The sequence below is a fragment of the Pseudorca crassidens genome, chromosome 8, assembly GCF_039906515.1.
Source record: "Pseudorca crassidens isolate mPseCra1 chromosome 8, mPseCra1.hap1, whole genome shotgun sequence".
NCBI classification, from domain to species: Eukaryota; Metazoa; Chordata; class Mammalia; order Artiodactyla; family Delphinidae; genus Pseudorca; species Pseudorca crassidens.
In genome coordinates, this window is record NC_090303.1 from 66,974,492 (window position 1) to 66,994,134 (window position 19,643).

The 19,643-nt window shown below is 43.3% G+C and overlaps 1 protein-coding gene across 7 annotated transcripts in view; it reads right to left on the reverse strand.

Annotated features, from left to right (window-relative positions):
• The window catches only part of ELMO1 (engulfment and cell motility 1), a 547,361-nt gene that overhangs the window by 441,501 nt on the left and 86,217 nt on the right, over positions 1-19,643 (reverse strand). For 5 of the 7 annotated variants that reach the window (XM_067746734.1, XM_067746732.1, XM_067746733.1 and 2 more), the window contains one exon: positions 6,376-6,525. The exons of the other annotated variants lie outside the window; for them this stretch is intronic. In XM_067746734.1, the coding sequence (XP_067602835.1) occupies positions 6,376-6,453 (78 nt within the window). In that variant the 5' untranslated portion in view covers positions 6,454-6,525. The remainder of the gene's footprint in view (positions 1-6,375; positions 6,526-19,643) is intronic. 7 annotated transcript variants of the gene reach the window in all.

Consider the following 19,643-nt stretch of genomic DNA (forward strand, 5'->3'; position numbering starts at 1 on the left):
TGTGACTGATTTAGAAAGAAGGAGAAAGACACGGAACCATGCAGGAAATTCACAAAGACTAATCAGACAAGGAGGGAGAATCTCAGAACTGAAGCATAATGAAGGGAGGGGGGTAGTTTCAAGAAGATACGAACGAGCAGCTTTGCCGAGTGACACCAAGACAGAGTGAGGACCACTCGATTTAGCAAACGGGAGGGCATAGGTACCATCAAAGACAGCAACACCAGAGGGAGGGAAATTGTTATTCATACTAAGATCAAGTAGATGCCAAAGCAACATGGATGACATATACTGACAGCACTTAGATCGGCTTGGAATGGAAAGACAGAAAATAAACTATACTCCAGCAAGAGAGTTACTGGTCAAGAGGAAGATTTTCCAAGGTAGGTATAGAAGAGCTTCCTGTTGAAAGCAGAGGAGAAAAGAACAAATGAAGGGGATTTTGATGGGCAAAGCCTCAGGTAAGGGGAGAGGACAAGTCAAAACACAGGTGGAGCAAAACAGATGGGGGTTGGGACAGGCTGAATGCCTTAGGAAGAGAGTAGGGACACATCTTCCCTCCTCTGCTGGCAGTGGAAAAGCAAGACAGCATGACAGGAGACAAAAGCATCGAGTGGTCTTTGGAGGTGTGCAAACACATAGCAGAGAACTTCTGAGGCACGGATGGGAGCAGTGGCTTTCTGGCTTCAGTGTACTCGTAAAGAAAGGCATGTGGGGGAAGGACAGAGGCAGGAGAGACTGGAGGACCAAAGAGCATGTGCAAGGAACAGAGGGGCTGCTTCCCAGAATATTGGTGGGTGGCCAAGAGATGGGAGAAAATATTGTGGAGGAGTACTAGGGAGCCAGTGAATATTCCATAGCATGAATTGGCTGCATATCCAGTTAGCATGTTCCTTTATTACTAGCTGATGCCTCCCTCCCACTTGCCCTTTAATTTTTTCTCCTTCTAGACATTTACAAAGCTAGGCAGATAAAGAAGGAGAAAGGTGGGAAACTGTGCATGATGGAAGGGCAAGTAAAAACAAAAATCAGAGCATCTAATTTTCTAATTTCATGAGGACTTGCTTAAACTAGCAGCAATAATGCCTTTACTGAGTAATTACTCTGAGCTGGCAGTGTCCTGTATTCTTTTCATATATTTTCTTTAATCTTCACAATCATTAAAGAAGTGGGAAATTATTATCTCGACTTGACCAGGCCAAGATACCAAGGCTCATAGAGGCTAACTGGGTTCTTACAGAATGGGGGGCTCCAGGGCCCACACCCAGATTTAAATGTCCCAGAGCCCGTACTGTGTCTGTTAGGCATAATGCCTCTCAGCATTATGCCTCGTGTCAAAAGCGCTAGGGGGGGCTTCCCTGGTGGCACAGTGGTTGAGAGTCCGCCTGCCGATGCAGGGGACACGGGTTCGTGCCCCGGTCTGGGAAGACCCCACATGCCACGGAGCGGCTGGGCCCGTGAGCCATGGCCACTGAGCCTGCACGTCCAGAGCCTGTGCTCCGCAACGGGAGAGGCCACAACAGTGAGAAGCCCGTGTACCGCCAAAAAAACAAAAAAGCGCTAGGGTTTTGACACTCTTGACTAAGAAATATGCTGTTCAAAAAATATTAGGTTAACAGGAAGAGTGGATGGGGAGCCTTTCTGGCTCTGTGTATCCAGACAATCATCACCTACAGCCTCAAGTGGCTCCTGAGGTTCAAAGCCAACAACAGACAGTGAAGGCAGGTGCAGAGGCTGCCGCCGTGAGCAAAAGAGCTAGCTGACAGCTCTTCCGAGAGCCTCATATGACAGCAAACTCCAGTTGTGAGAAGCTCCTCGGGGCTTTTCCTGTGGAGTGGAAACACAGAATTGTCTCCTCAAAATTCAGAAGGAAGGTAAACCAATCCACTCCAAGCTGACATCCCCTTGAACCTCATGGGCCCTGGCTGAGCAGAACTGATCCCCACTCAGGAAGCTCCCTCTCCTGGTTATTCATTAATTAAATATTTACTTCTTAAGGAAGGTTGTTCACCAGGCACTAGAGAAACAGTATTCAAAAATGGAGTAACTCGGGCTCATGGCTGTTTCTCACGAGCCCCTGCATGCTGCAGTGTGGGAGGCCCTGCTTCGGACTCACCTAATGCTCGTCACAAACCAGATTAAGGACCCATCCCTGGTCGGCAGAATCCCAGTCTCTGCAGCTGGGCTGGGGATGTGCATTTCTCACCAGCTCCCCGGGTGACTCTTGGGCACACACAAGGTTGAGGACCACTGGTTTAAGCTGATTGACAAGGACAACACAGTGTGACAAGTGGAGGGGTACTGGAGGTTTGGGGAGAAGATGGGGCAGCAATGCCTGAAATTCCTTTTAGTGAAATGGTAGCTAAGACCAAAGGAGCAAAGGTAATGTGCAATGGGAGAGAAACAGGTGGTGTGACCTTTATTGAACAAGGTAGAAGATTAGGAGAAAACCCCAGTAATAATCACTGCTCAAGTCTTCCTTGTTTGTGCAAATACATTTCCAATTCTTGTGCCAACTTCCAACTGGATCAAGAAACAGCACTTGGGGACCTCCCTGGTGGCCCAGTGGTAAAGAATCTGCCTTCCAATGCAAGGGACGCGGGTTTGATCCCTGGTCAGGGAACTAAGATCCCACGTGCTGCAAGGCAACTAAACCTGTGCGCCAGAACTACTGAGCTCACGTGCCTCAACTAGAGAGCGTGTGCGCCACAAACTACAGAGCCCATGTGCCCTGGAGCCTGTGCGCCACAACTACAGAGCCCACGCACTCTGGAACCCGTGTGCCACAACTAGAGGGAGAAAACCCACATGCCACAACTGAAGAGAAGCCCGCGCGCCACAATGAAAGATCCCACATGCCTCAACGAAGATCCTGCGTGCTGCAACTAAGACCCAAAGCAGCCAAAAATAAATTAAATAAATAAATAAATAATAAATAAATCTTAAAAAGAAAAAAGAAACAGCACCTGATACCAAAACTGCCACTCTCCAACTTCAGCGGCTGCAGGGCAAAAAGGGACTGGGTCTCTAACTCTTTGGGGAGGTCTCCCTATGGCATTAGCAGGAGCCCTACAATTTAGCCAACGGTTTAAAAGTTCAGTCTTCAAAGTACAGGAGGCCTGGGTTTCTGTCCTGGTCTCACTAACGAGGAAATCATCTAACTTCTATGAACCTCAATATTATCACGTATAAATGCAGAACCATCACCAAGAAGGAGACAAGGAAACTTCATGTGCCTCTTGATATGATGCCCTGAAGAGGACACAACTTCATCTCTCTTGCCTGTCTGCCAAAAATGCAAAACCTGAATCTAATTGGAAGGAAACATCGGAGAAACCCAAACGGAAGGACATTCCACAAAACAGCTGTCCTGTACTCTATAATACTATCAAGGTCACAAAAGATGAAGAAAGACTAAGGAACCATTCTAGATCCATGAAGACCAGAGAGACATGGCAATAAATGTAATACATGATCCTGGAGGGATGTCAGACTGTGAGGAAAATACCTATCAAGGACCTTATTGGGATACTTGATGAAATTTGAATATGGGCTTTGGGCTTTGAATTAGATGATAATGTTGAACTAATGTTCGATTTTCTGGTTTCTTTAAAGAGACTGTGGTTATGTAAGAGAATGATTTTGTTCTTAAGAAGGACACATTGAGTATTTAGGGGTAAACAGAGGTGATGCTCCTAAGTCACCCTCAAATGGTTCAAAAGGGGATAGGTATACTAGAGAGAGAAAAAACAATAAAGCAAATGAAGCAGAATATTAATAATTAGTGACTCTAGATAAAAGGTAGACAGGAATTCCTTTGTACTATTCTTGTCGTTTCTGCGTGTGAAATTGTACTGAAGTAAAGTTACTCTTCAAAACTATCAGGCCATGAAAAACAAGGGAAAGACTTAGAAATTGTCAAAGACTGAAGAAGACAAAGGGAACATGAAACATCACGATGCATTTGGTATTCCTGCACTGGATCCTGTAACAGAAGGACATTAGTGGAAAAATTGATGAAATCCTAATAAATTTTGTAGTTCGGTTACTAGTAATCTACCATAGTTTTGGCAAATGTACTGCAGTTATATTAAGATGTTAACATCAGGAGAAACTGAGTGAAAGGTATAAAAAACTCTCTATACAATCTTCGTAATTCGTCTATAAATTTAAACTTGTTCCAAAATAAAAAGAATATTTAAAAAAAAATTATTAAGACACACATACAGCAAAGGCCATCCCCAAAGGCAGGAACAAGATACTGACTCCACAGGCCCCTAAGAGTATGTATCAAGAGCTACTGTCTTAAAGAAGAGGTTTCCAAACACCCTGGGCCATGGCAGAAGCAAAAAGAAATAGTCTACCTAAACCACTGACTTAGAATCTCTGGGGCTGGGGCCCCAGAGAACATTTGAACAAGTGCCCCAGGTGGTTCTGATGTGGCCTTGGGCTTGGGTACCTGGTATCCAGCTCAGCATTTCTCAGACTTAACTACACAAGGAATCCCCTGGGGATCTTGTTAAAACGCACATCTGGGTCAGGAGGTCTGGGTAGGGTCTGAGACTCTGCATATCTACTGAGCTCTCAGGTGATGCTCAAGCAACGGGTCCTCAGCCCCACCTATGGAGAAGGCAAAGCAACAAGACAGAAGGGGCCTGGGTCCATGACACTGGAGCATCATGCCAGCCCGGGACTGCCATGTGGACTTGAGAGGCCAACTTCTATCTCTTTGAACCATTGTTCTCTTGGGTTGTAGACAAACCTAATTTTAACAACATTCAGACTTCACCAAGTAGTCCAGCCATATTTTAAAGTAACATTCAACACATATCCTCTCTCAAACAGCATGTGAAAAAAAGGTAAACAACTGTTGTCTGATACAAATGTATATAAAATTACTGGGCGGGCTTCTCTACTTTCATGGGTTGCTTCTGAAGTCAACAAAATCTGCCTCAGAGAACAGTTAAAATGACTATGACATGCTGGTCTGATGACACCTTTTTTGAAAACAAACCTAAAAAAGTACTTTTCTTACATTCATGCTCAAACTCAACTAATTCTTATTTGACCTTTATAATTTATTCTAATGAATCCTTTGGGTCCACACAATGCCATGTAAATTTTGCAGTGGTCTTCAATCAGATAATAAAATCTGACCAGAAAAAATGTATAGATCATAAAATAGTATCAGAAAAGTATAGATCATAAAATAATATCAAGAACATAAAAAGTGGAGTTGCCATGGTACCCTAATTTCAAAAATGTAGAAAGCCATCTAGAATCCTATACTATATGCTTCATGAAACCCTTAAGCATACACTAGGCCTCAATTTTTTTTTTTACTTTAAATCGTTTACAATGACAAAAACCACCTTCCTGAGATAGCCTGTAATCAATAGTAAATGAGAGTTACATCATAAGACTGTCAGTACACAAACTAAACGATGCCTCCACAGGTAAAACCATTTTAAAAATCTTCTTGACATTTTTTCATTCACTAAAAATGTACTGAGTATTTATTACATACCAGACAATATACTAGACCCAGACTGCATTTTACTCTAATAATAAAATTACAGCCGGCTAGGATCCAAGACTCATTCCTCTACACTAATTTCATGATCAAACTATTTTTTTTTATACAGCAGGTTCTTACTAGTCATCCATTTCATACACATCAGTGTATACATGTCAATCCCAATCGCCCAATTCATCACACCACCACCACCACCACCCCCCGCCACTTCCCCCCCTTGGTGTCCATATGTTTGTTCTCTCCATCTGTGTCTCAATTTCTGCCCTGAAAACCAGTTCATCTGTACCATTTTTCTAGGTTCCACATATACGCGTTAATATACGATATTTGTTTTCCTCTTTCTGACTTACTTCACTCTGTATGACAGTCTCTAGATCCATCCACGCATGACCAAACTATTAATGTGACAAAGTAGCAACATCCTTGTTGGCTGCTTATGCAAAAACCAAAGAGAAGAGTGATTCCAAAAATTAAGATTTGTGTTGTCTACGATAAAACAATCAGCACATAGTCATGAGTCTCTGCAAGGCAGGGCTGGGACGGCCTCCACTGTGTCAACTGCCCAGAGTCTAGTCCTCTTGTCCCTCCTGCCTCCCTCACAGCTTCAGACACAAACCCTGTATTGACACACTCCAAGTAGATGTTGGATGAGTATAAAAACCCCATCCATCGCCACTGCATGTGGTACAGAAATCAAACTACACTGCAACTATTATCGCACCAATTTTTCAACACAGCCAGAGAGAGAACAGGAGAAAAAAGAGCTATCTGAAGTCTGTGTAAATTCAGAATAGAAGGGAAACTAAAATAACCCCTAAACGACTGCCAGTATTACTAACCTGGTCGATTTCCATGAGCTTGGGGTAGGCACCCGGCCATTCTATGGCCACCTTGACGATGTCCGCAGGTGGTGGCATTGCAAATCCCCGCAATGTCCAAAGCCGGTGGAAGCGGGATCCTACAGTGTAGATGGCCGCACGTGTCTATACCTAATGAGGAATGACAAAAAGAGAAAGAGAAGTCGCTCAGTGCAGATGCAGGGCGAATTTTGTTTTATCACTTCCTGTTTTCACTGGTGGTTTTGGTACAAGAAACGGCTCTGGGTGCAGAAGACACAGGGTGCCAACTGCACCATTCACGGGTGGCTCCAGAGGACAGAAGGCAAAGGAGGGGACGGTGCCAATGCCCTGGAGTTGGAGATGAGGCCCCGGAGAGGCAACAGCCTCCCAAGGCCTCAGTGGGAAGCAAGGCGTCCCTTACTGCCTGCTTCTACTCTGAATGGTGCCCAGGGTCTGAATGAGCCTGGCTCACTCTGCCCAGAAGTACATGCAAACTCCGCGTGCTCAGCAGCCTTCGGAAGGACAGATTGTCCAGGAAGTCATGGCCAGGAAGCAGCATATCTTTAAAATGTTTTCTGTGTGTCACAAATAGAGCTCCTCTGCACTATAGCAACCAAGATATCATAAGGAAGGCGCAATGCCCCAAGGTTCACACACATGCACACACACTCGCTCCCCAAGGCCAGTTCACAAGATGAGAAGAAAATTAATTGTAGCGCCTAGTACAGCATTCAGAACAGACCTTGAATTCTCACTGGAATGAATAGTGTTGCTTACACAAAGGAAGTAAGATTATCCTCTGCTGCCTCTCTCTCCCAGACTCACTCGTTTCTTTTAGGATAACTTTTTTAACTTAATATTTTGGGGGGCTTCCCTGGTGGCTCAGTGGTTAAGAATCCGCCTGCCAATGCAGGGGACACGGGTTCGAGCCCTAGTCCGGGAAGATCCCACATGCCGCAGAGCAACTAAGCCCGTGCTCCACAACTACTGAGACTGCGCTCTAGAGCCCGAGCTCACTGCAACTAGAGAAAGCCTGCGTGCAGCAACAAAGACCCAACGCAGCCAAAAGTAAATAAATAAAATAAATAAATTAAAACAAAATAATAAATAAATAAATAAAAACAATATTTTTGAACAGGTAAAACACTCATGTGATTCAAAACTTGAACGTGTGTGCATGTGTGTGTGTGCATGTAAAGACAGTGTAAAAACTCCCTCCTGAAATGATACATCCACCCAATATTCACTTCCATCCCCACCCCTCCAGCTAGCCACTGTTACCAGTTTTTTATGTATTACTCCAGAACTTCTTCAGGTATATAAGTCAAATGCAAAAGCATATTATATTTCCCGCTTTCTTTACATAAAAGGCAGCATTCTATACCCTGGTTTTTTTTCATTTCATGTATCTTCTAAATCCTTCTACATTAATACAAATTTTGTGTCCTGGTTCCTTCTACAGCTGCATAGTTGTTCTTTGTATCTTTTTTTTTAATATTTTATTTGATTTCTTTTTTTATGTTTATCAGCCTTTTATTTTTTTTTTTACATCTTTACTGGAGTATAATTGCTTTACAATGTTATGTTAGTTTCTGTTTACAACAAAGTGAATCAGTTATATGTATATCCCCATATCCCCTCCCTCTTAAGCCTCCCTCCCAACCTCCCTATCCCACTCCTCTAGGTCATCACAAAGCATCAAGCTGATCTCCCTGTGCTATGAAGCAACTTCCCAGTATCTTATCTGAAGAACCAGTCCCCTGCCGTGGGCCACTGGGTGATCTCTCACCTTTGGCTGTTATAAACAAGCCTCTGGTGAAAAATCTTATGCATACATCATTTTGCTCATGTGCAAGTATATTTTTACAGTAGATTCACAGAAGCAAAATTGTGGGTCAAAGAGCATAGGCAGTTTTAGATTTTGATAGCCATCTCCAAGTATATCTCCATAGTGAGAGTTGCACCAATCTATATTCCCTTCAGCAATGGATGAGGCTTGCCTCTTCACACACAGACTCACCAACAGATTGAACTTTTGCACACCTGATGCATTGGAAAAAAATGTATCTCAATGTACTTTCCTTTTATTTTAATTTATTTATTTATTTTTGCCTGCGTTGGGTCTACATTGCTGCGTGCGGGCTTTCTCTAGTTGCAGCGAGCCGGGGCTACTCTTCGTTACGGTGCGCGGGTTTCTCATTGTGGTGGCTTCTCTTGCTGCGGAGCATGGGCTCTAGGCGCGCGGGCTTCAGTAGCCGCGGCACACAGGCTCAGTAGTTGTGGCGCGCGGGCTTAGTTGCTCCACAGCATGTGGGATCTTCCCAGACCAGGGCTCAAACCTGTGTCCCCCGCATTGGCAGGCAGATTCTTAACCACTGCACCACCAGGGAAGTCCTCAATGTACTTTCAATGTCTATTTCTCTTATTGTGAGAGAGGTTGAATATAAAGATGCAAAGTTCCATGTCTACTTTTCTGTGAACTGTCCAAATACTTGGCCTTTTTTCTACTGGGTTCTTAGCCTTTTTCCAGAAATTGATCTCTGTATGAAGATGCTAATCAAACATGTGCCTTTGGTTCTTTATCAAACCAGAGTGGACCTTGTCAGTTACTATCCCCCGAGCTCAGTGGCCATTGGGCGTGACTAAGATGACAGAGATAGCAGAGTTAATAATGGCAGCCTAATGGCAGTTAGTCATAACAACACCAGCAGTTATATGAATAACTAACTTCACCAGAGCTGACAAGTAAAGGAAATGACGCAAAACAGAACCGCTGTCCCTTTGGCCAAGGATGATGAAGACAGCCTGGTGTGACGATAATGAGTGCTAACCAGCAGAGGCAAATCTTCAAAGCAGTGGTTCAATAGCTCGTTCAACAAATAATTACTGAGCCCTACTCTGTACCAGCCCTGTTCTCAGTGCTGGGGATACAGCAGCAAACCTACACGTTAGGTGGCGTCAAGGGACATGGACAGAAATGAATCAGGGAAGGAGAATCTGAAGCATGTGAGTATATCTCTGTGGGAGGGGCAGGACTGCAGTCTTAAATAGGGAAACCAGAGAAAGCATCAGTGAGACACAGCATCTGAGTAAAGACCTATGAGAAGTGAGGCAGTGAGCCATGTGGACATCTGGAGGAATCATGTCACAGGCCAAGGGAACACGTCGACTGAAAAAAAAATGCACAACCTAAAAGTTGAGAGTTATGTTTTATTGATTGGACATTCTTAGGACTTCAAGCCCTGAGGCAGCATCTTAAATAACCCTGAGCAAACTGCTCTGAAGAGGAAGGGGGGAGCCAGGATATATAGGAGTTTTTGCAACAACACCAGAAGTCAGAACAAAGATTACTGTTAATAAAAGAAAACTAGATACCTCAAGTTAAAGAATTTAATGCTTTTCTATGCATGGGAAGATGCAAGAGTCTGGGCTCACTGAAATCATTCCTTTGATATGCACCTCAGCTATCTGGGGCCAGTAGTGTTTCCTCATCCAGAGTTTCCTCAAGCTGCACCATAGGGGTTGGCTGCAGTCTGATGACTGCTAGATGGCAAGCGTTCTTTGTTTCCTTCCTGAGTGCCCTCAGGGCTCACAATCAGGGTGGCTGTCATGTGGTAGCTAGATTCTTTGTTTACCAATATGGTAGGCAATATTCTATTTCTCAAACAGCAAGAGCAAAGGCCCTGAGGCAGAAGCATGCCTTGTATGTTCCAGAAACAGGTGAGTGGCCAAAGCCAAGCAAGTAAGAGCTAGAGTAATAAGAGAATGAGTTCCAGCAGCTGTTGGATCATAACTTGGTAGGTTCATTGACCGTACTCTTGTCCCCCCTAGACACTCCTACCCTAACTCTTGGTCGTGACTTCTAAAGAAGGAAGTCCATGTCCATGCACACCTATTCAGAATATAAATTGGTACAACTTTCCAGAGGTACTTTTGGCAGACTGTACCAAAAGCCTTAAAATTCTGTGTTCACTTTGAGTGATTTTACTTTTCTAGGATGCTTCCTCAAGAAATAATTATTAACTTAACCATAACAATGCCAATTGCTGTTTTGGTTGTAATTCCCCAAACTTGACAACAATTTAATATTCAACAACAGGGACTTGCTCCATAAATTATGGATCTCCTAGGTACAAATACAAGCAGACAATCTGCACTGGGACAGACTTCTTCATAGTCTCTACACTCTTTTAATTCACTTGAGAATTCCAAGGACAGTGTATTTTATCTGTACCAAGTCACTGCAATTCAAGATCTAGATTCAATTACACTTCCTAGAGTAAGAGTTAAGAAAACAGGTTCTAATGTGAAAACAGACTCAGTATAAATATCAGGTAACACTATTCAAAACAAAGAACACATAATCTTGGTGGTTAAGAGAGTAGATAATAGAAATAAAAATGCATTTTGAGCGCCTTCCTCCCAACTCTACACAAAATAGTCTAGAATTACACTGAAAGAGGTCATCTGGCCTTCCAGGAATCAAAGGCCGAGCGTGCTTTTTTTCCTTTTTAACTGATATTTATTTCTCAAAGACTCTTCAGACAAAACCTGTTGAACAGGTGAGAATAGAATAATGCAGTTCTCCCTGTGTCTCTGTGGAGAACAACATTAGAGCAGTGTATAAAGCAGCCATTGAGAGCAAAGAGGCGAGGGTTCATCCCTTGGGAACTCACTTAACCAGCCAAATTAGACCTCATCAGTTTTCCCCACGTTAACAAATGGCACAGACAGGGTGCAGCCAGGCTCCCATGGGTAGAGTCAGGTGCACAAGTGCAGAATGAATAATCTGAACCACATCGTTATCCTCAGAAGTCCACATTTTATCCTCTTGAATTTATATTTCCAGGAGGGAACAGTTAGCTCTGAGGCTTCTATATATCGTCACTGTTGCTACTGATGTAATTCAGAAGAGAAAGTTTGTAGCTCAGGTTTTCTTGCCCTTGGCACTGTTAGCGTTTGGGGCCATAGTCCTTTGCTGTGGGGCTGTCCTGTACATTGTAAGATGGTTTGCAGCATCCCTGGCCTCTACCTACTAGAGGTCAATACTCCTCTTTAGCTGTGACAGTCAGAAATGTCTCCAGACATTGCCAAAAGTCCTCTGCGAGGCAAAATCACCCTCCAGTTAAGTTGTGAGCTACCAAGTTCTCTGGGCAGATTACTAATGATCAGGGAAACCCATGCCTGAACTTCACATAAGACAAACAGTCTCATCAGATTCTCCAAGAAACATCAACACGCAGGCCCAGGGCTTGGTCAGGCGTAACTGACATGGAAATGCATTTCTAAATTTCAGTCAACAAACGCAATCTCCTAGAGTCTTTGCTTCCCCAGGCACAGCACTCAGGGCACTTGAGTCTTCTGTTCAACCTCCCCCTACCACACCTGGAGCACTCTCATGGCAGGGTGCACATCCTGAACACAGTTACATCACCAGGGCACACAAGCATCTCATTCATGGTGTCGGCTGAATGCATACTTTCCATGACGGACATCTCATCAGAGCTACTGGCGATAAAACCAAGTCTAGTCCAATTTGCCCAGTAAATATAAGCTGCATGAATTTGTGTAATAAACTCCTTGATATAATAATTCTTATGCAAGCTAAAATTTAAGAATCACTAAAGGGAAGTGTAGGCTAGACCTTCCAACCACTCTGCCTTGTGGTTCTCCCTACCTAGGGAATGAGTGGAGAATTCTACAATGTTCCTGCTTCACTGCTGATCGGTTTACTTTATTCCAGTACCAAGATTCTACAACCTTAATATGCATGTCAAAGAGATTGTTTATAGTTGAGTGAATTAAATGAAAAAAAGGAGTCACTTCTCACTTGGGAGTTAGTTACCAAAATCTGCATGTCAGATGTGACTCTATAACCCCTGAGCAAGTTGAAATTGTCTTTATCATTCTGCTGAATGTCTCCTTCTTATCTTTGGGTCATGTCTCCAAGACAATGGAAAAAAACCACTCTTGATTCCCATCTAGAAATCTGTCTGTTGCTACACATTGTTCTAAGCCCAAAGTGCTACGTGTCTGTGTTGGAAACTCATCTCACTAAAGTCTCTTAAAGATCTGTTACATCTCTCCCTGTTTTTCCAGGCAGCTTGATTAGGTCTTGGAGTTCATAAAATTCCCAAATACCTCACACATTTTTTTCTGCTGAATTTTCCATATAGTTTTAGCTTTGGGTCCCTGAATGGCTTTAAACCCTTTTATCTTATTTCTAGACTTTCTGTTACACCAGCAAACCCTATTAAGAGAATAAAAAGTTAAGCCTATGAGGATGTTCTATAGGATCTGTGTAGTGGGAAAACTAGCACGATTGCCCTGGTGAACCGTGTGCCGCCACAAACTGAAAGAGCCTGACAGATGGATCAGTAGAGGCCAAAAGGCAGATCAATGGGAAAGAAACACCAAACAGCTGGAGAAACGATTTGCTTCAACTCCTCTGTCCCTTTTCTCCATAGGCAAGCTGTCCTCTGCCCCACTGGCCATCATTATCCACTTATGACAGATAATAGGTTTATAATGATTATGGGAATGAATAGTGGGGAGGGAGAACTAGTCTCATATTTTAAATGTTAAGTGGTCCTTGATAGAAAAAGAAATAGACAATGTTTTCCCTTGGCATTCGAGTTACATACAAAGGAAAAGGACCTCTGAAAGTGGAACTGAAAGCAGCCTTTCTCTCTGTACTATGTAGAGGAGGGGGGGAAAAAGAAATCAAACAAAAAAAAAAAACCTTTCCTCAATCCTCTTAGGTTCAGTAGCTGAGGCATGGAAATTAAACTAACAAAACAAAGATTAACAGGAGAAAAAAAGTTTATTTATTCATGCAATGCCTATACATGCAGAAGAACTCAGAGATGAGTAACTCAAAGAGATGGTTAAAAGTTGGAGCTCACAAACCATCTTAACAAGGGGTGATAAAGTGTGGAGAAAAGGCTAGACAAAGGACGAGGGGGTTAGGGCTTCTTGGGTGGGGGTGGGGTGGAAATGTATGTTATGGAAAGGTAACTTGGAAATATATGGTAAGAAAGGGTTGTTTAGTAAGGTTTGTTATGCCATCTCAAGTCCTCTCAGGTGACAAGAGTTGTCTCTGGAATAGTCCTCTTTCTAGTTTGGGAGAGAAGGACATTTTTACAAATGGAAATTCATGCCCTGCTTTTAAGTAGAAAGAAGAAGGGCAGAGAGCTCCTTCTGAATATACTGTTTCTTAATTGCTTTCAGCTCAAAAATAATCCTTAATGCAAAGTGGAATATTTTGAGGTGGCATCTTCCAATCTCCTTTGACGACCCTGTCTGCCTTGAGCTCTCTAGTTTTCTCTTTTGAGGACACTGCCCTGCACCATACACTGTGCCTCAGGAAGGCACACTGGAAACACATCTGCATAAAAGTTTTGTTCCCCTCTTCTGTGTACAACATTCTTTTTATTCCAAATAGACTTATAGTATCTCAACACCCTAACTGTCTACGTAGAAGATACAGGAAATAGGAGCTGTCAGCTGGACATTACTTGGGATGTTGTGATCATTCAGGCTTGCTGAACTCTGCCTTTGTTTCCCTTCCCAAACATATATCAGGGAGGGACAGACACTCCTCTTTACCAGTCACATAGGTAAGCAATGACTGCCATAGGTAGTGGGCGTGTGCCCCCTGCACTGGAGGGTCCGCATGGAGCGATAAATGGTGGGGCTGCCATCTCAGATTCTCCATCTGAGTTAGGGAAATGATGGCCGACGAAAGTAAAGAGAATTGAACCAAATGCAGAAACCCAATATTTCATTTTATGGATATGCTGTGCACAAAAGCCTCATGTGGTAATCTCACTATTAACGCGGCCCATTTACTTGCCAGGTGGGGAAATGTGAAATTAGATACTCTTAGCTTACTATATGCTGCAAACTTGCAGAGAACAGTGCTTTCACAGCATCTTGAATTCTCATCATGGAGGCTATGGGACAGTTGGCAGAAAGGGGCAGGCACGAGCTGGGGGCAGGCACGAGCTGAGAGCAGGCACTGAATTGGGCACTTGAAATACACACTTTCTCACTTATTCTTCACCTCAGCCCCCAGCGACAGCTGGCACTATCTGAAGTAAATGAATGAAGATGCTCAATCTCAGCAGTTTGAATAACTTCCTCCAAATATTTACATATTCTCAAGACGAGGGAGGCCTCTCTATCGTGATACCTGTTGTGGGTTATCGTATGTCCCCTCCAAATTCACATGTTGAAGTCTCAACTCCTAGTACCGAAGAATGTGACTGTATTTGGAGACTGGGCCTTGAAAGAGGTAATTAAATTAAGATGAGGTCATTAGGGCAGCCCTAATTTCATCTGACTAGTGTCCTTATATGGAGAAGAAATTTGGTCCCAGGTACAAAGGGATGACCATTTGAGGACACAGGGAGAAGAGAGCCAGCTACAGGCCAAGAAGGGAGACCTCACTTTGCCAACCCTGCCAACACCGTGATCTCAGACTTTCCGCCCCCAGAACTGTGAGGCAATAAATCTGTGTTGCTTAAGCCACTCGGTCTGCAGTACTTTGTCATGGCAGCCCTAGCAAACTCACGACACCAAAAACACAAAACATAAGAGGCTGATTGTTTAACACAAAGATGCTTAGAATCTTCTGCATTCCAAAAAGCACCATAAAAATGTAAAGACAAATAACAATCTGAGAAAATACTTGCAACAACTATGACCCAACCTGGCATAAATATCATTAATAATATAAATTTACAAGAAAAAAATACTTGTACAACCTAAAGGAAAAAAAAACAAAGCAATTCACACAAGAGGAAATATATGATCAATAAATACCTAAAAACTTCATACTTAATAGTAATAAGAGAAACTCAAATTAAAATACAAAAATACCTTTGTTGAATATGATATCGGTAAAAAAGAAACAAACACTTATTGATTGGTGACACAGCAGGCAAAATAATATTCTCATATATCGTTACCATCAAGGAAAAAAAGATAAAAGCAAAAGCCCTTTGAAAATAAGAAATTTATTTTTAATCCATAAAATTGAGTAATAAATTTGGCTGTTATAATTTCAGTTCTGATGAAACCACTAAAGCAGCATTTCTTAAGCACTGCACTAATGAAACTTTGGACCAGATCCATCCTGGAGACTGCAGGGCGTTTAGCAGCATCCCTGGACTCTATCCATCAGAGGCCAGTAGTACCTCCCAGTCGTGACAATCAGAATGTCTCCAGACATTGCCCAATGTCCCCTGGGGGACAAAATCACCCATGGTTGAGAACCAGGTCACTCAGGTGACTGATTCTAATCTTGCTTTTTAAAAAAACTTTTTATAGAGACCAACTTTACAAAGTGGATATTAATAGTCATACATATAACATTTTAACTACAGAAAAGGGAGCTGAGATATAGAGCAAGGATCAATTGAAGAAAACCAACAGGAAAGGGAATTTGACATAAAACATGAATACCTTGATACCACTTGAGGATAATTTGGAACATTTTACTCCAGCGTTATTTCCTTCACACACAGCTCTAGCAAGCTCTTGTAGCTTCAGTTTCTGTCTGTCTAGTGGTCTAGTGAGCTTTTCCATCTCTTTTCTTCAGGTAGCAGGCCCTGTCCCACCGGCTACTAACCAAGAACAGGCATGTGGCAGTCCTGGCCAATGACAGCACCCATCTCCCTGGCAACAGTGATTGGTCCATGGGACAGACATGGTCCAAGCAAATCGATTTCTGGGGATTGATTTATGAGGCCTTGGAAGGAGAGAGTTCTCTCTTTCTGCAGGGTTTGTTAAGCTGAAGCTGTCCGCAGCCATATTCCCTCCAGATAGGGAAGGGCCATCTGCTATAGGAAGGACTGAGGCAAAGAGAAGCAAAGACAAGTAGAGAGGAGAGACAGGAGGGAAGAAAAGCGGCCTCGTTGAGTTTCTGTCTCCTACACGTTTCCTTCCGATCTCTGATCTATCCTAATATCCTTCCTAGATTTATGAACTCTTAAATTCCCTGTTATGTTAAGTGAGTTTGAGTTAAGTTTCCACCACCTGTAATTGAAAACCTCCTAACTAACAAATCAACGCTACCATAACATTTTACTACCCTGAGTTAGAATCCTGCCATTCCCTTAGAGATGACTGGCACACAAAACACACTGAAGTGACACAATCTAACCTCGCAGCCTAGAGGGAATGATACTGTGCTCCCCAATTCTAGAGCTCTGATACCTGTACATGCATATTCCTGATGGAGCCCTCGGTGCCTAGGAGCTGCCTTTGCTCTGTTGGACTGCTAACAGCAGTCATGCCTGCAATTCAGGAATTAGTCTTAGTCTAGCATTTCCCACACAGCACTATTTCTTTGAGATATTAATTAATTTAATGCAAAAAAAAAGTCAAAGCTCGTGTAAAACACTGAATGGATAATAGCTAATAATAACAACTACTTCACGGACTACATACTTTTCATAACAACCTTATGAAATAGGTACCATTTACTAAACCATTTTACAGACGAGGAAACTGAGATGCAGAGACATTTAAGTAAGTTGCCCAAAGTCTCACAGCCACCTATGGAGCCCAGCCAGAACTCAATCCACATTGGTCTGATTCCATAGCCCATGGTTTTAATCACTATACCATATTTTGAAAACGGTTTATTTACTAAAGGACTGATCGGGCCTTTAATGTAATGTAGGTGTACTCTGAAATCTTCATATGCAATATACAATGTTTCCCAAATGTATCTGTCCAGAAAACTCTTTTATCTTTTTCCTAGAGCATCCAGTGACACCGGTTTCTCATGGGACACACTTTGAGAAGTGATGCTTTCAGTCCATTTGCCTCCTTTGTCTCTCAGGAAAAATGAATTGTTGAATAGTCTTGGCCAGAAATATAGTGGAAAGTGGCAGAGAAAACTCTCTCCTTTAGTCCCGTATTGAATTATCATCACCTGCGTCTACGGGATTGTCTCCAGGAAAGCAGCCCAGTTCTTTGAGTAACTCTTTCCAATTCACACAGGAATTCAACTAACCACAGCTTCTACTGTGCAAACCGTCAGAAGATAAATAACAAAAAAAGAGAAGATTTTTAATTGTGATAGCTAGAATCTGAACATCTCGCTTCTTGCTTTAAATCTCTGGAAGGTGATTCAGGGCACATAAACCCTTCTGGCTCCAGCCTGCCTCTGAGTGCCACAACTCCAGTACACCCTTCCCCACCAAACTGTATCCCTGCGTCCTACCCCCACAGACACAGGCAAAGACTGTAAGTCAGACATGATGACAAATAGGTTTTCCCTTAAGATCATCGATACAGTGCTTTTGCAGTGGCTGATAGGAGCACTACTTAAAGAAGGCAAGCCCCAGACTGGCCAGGTCAGGATCGCTCTCCGAGTGCACCATGATCTACTGAATGCAGAGGGACAGCACCGAGTAAAATGTTGGCTATCTCTCTCCTCATCAAACTGCTGGCCATTTCCTGGGCTTGCCAAATTCTTGTGGCTCCTGCCTCTGTTCATAATGTTCCCTCTGCGTTCCAGAACGTCTCTTCCTCTCCCTTTGTGTTGGCTTCAAAAATTCCCAACTAGACTTCAAAGCCAATTTCATGTGCCCGCTCCTCTGAGAGATCTCCCTGACCCCAGAGCCTCCAAGGCTAGAAGTAACTGCCGCAACATCTGTCTTCTTAGGTGCTTACAATGCACCAACCAGAGCACCTTTCTACACCTTATGCTATTAGTTTATGAGTTCCCCAAGGGCAGGGGTCATATATCTTACTCATCTCTGTACCTCTGTTCCTGACCAGATGGCATGGCAAACAGCTGCTCAATAAATATTTTTCAGACAAGTGAATAAATAAACAAATGAATCACTCTTTCCTTAAAAGCAAATTCAGAGATTTTTTTTTTGATATGAGAGATTACTCAAGCCAATGATGCATTTTTAAAATCCAGAATTCCTTGCACAGAAAACCTTTAGGAGCTTCTTCAAGCAGCACCTAGTCATTTGTCCACTGGACAGAAAAAGAAATGGAGATGCTCACAGGTGAGAGCAGGGCTGATTCCAGATTCATCTTCCTCCCAGAGAAATTCTGTCAAAAACAAGATGAGATCAGAGCCGCTGATTCTCATCCCTTCAACTCTGAGCTCTCTCTCTCACACTTAGGGAATCAGCATCTCAAATGGAAAGTTCATTATTTTCAAACTAATGTACACACTTCCTCCCTTGTTCTGGTTTTTGGATATTTGCTTTTCAAATTCCTTTTCGGCTGTTGTAATGCCAGTGACTGCTCCCCTCCCCCCGCCCCCAGCATCTCTCCCAGCTACCCTCCTCCGGCAATCCCTGTCACTCGGTGATGTGTGCTGACATTCCCCAGTGGGGCAGGCAAAGCTCAGCCTTAGTTCCCTATCTCAGAACCCAGACTCGAGGCCACAGGAAACGCTGGAGCACTTCCACCATCCTGTGAGCCAAACACTCAAAGTTTCCAAACCTGCTGATCAAAAAACAATACGCAAAACCTCTCTCCTTCCCTCTCCAGCCACAGCAGAGCCCTAAAGGCCACCCTAGGAAATTCGATTGCATCAGATTAGCAGTGAGGGCCTTCTGCAGAAGGCGGGTGCTGGGCTGTGCTTCCACAGGCTTCCACCTGACAACTCAGCACAGAATTAGTCATACTGAACGGCAGTGCCTGACGCAGTGCCGCATGCCCCACGCACACAGGATGGCAATAGCCTCTGCCTTTTTCTCCCTCCTCTGGCGTTTTAGGTTTTATTCTTCAGATGAGCACAGGCATGTGAGTGAGTGTTGTCAGATGTCTGCCTGGGTTAATCCTGGCTCTCCATGTCCACAGCTCTGTGGCTCTGGATGAGTTACATAACATGGCTCACCCTCAACGTCCTCATCTGTAAAACTGGGGCAACAGTAGAACCTTTCTCATAGGATTGCAGTGAAGACTAAACACGTAAAGCAACGAGAACAGGGTCTGCTGTGGCATTATGATGACTATTAATTTACCAGGCATGCGGTACCTGGATGAATAAACTGGGTGATGCTGTCTGTTGTCTCCTATAGTGAAACACACGCAGGTCCCAATGCACGGCAATTTTTTTTCCCTTAAGCACCATAATAGAGGTGGACAAACTGTTCTGAGGGTCGAGAGGGAATGATAACTCAGCCTGAACCTCCATGGAGGTTTTAGAGATTTGAACTTTTTTTTTTTTATGGGTTTTAAAGGATGAGCAAAAGTTTCTAGGTAAGTGACCAGGTTGGGAGGAGTTG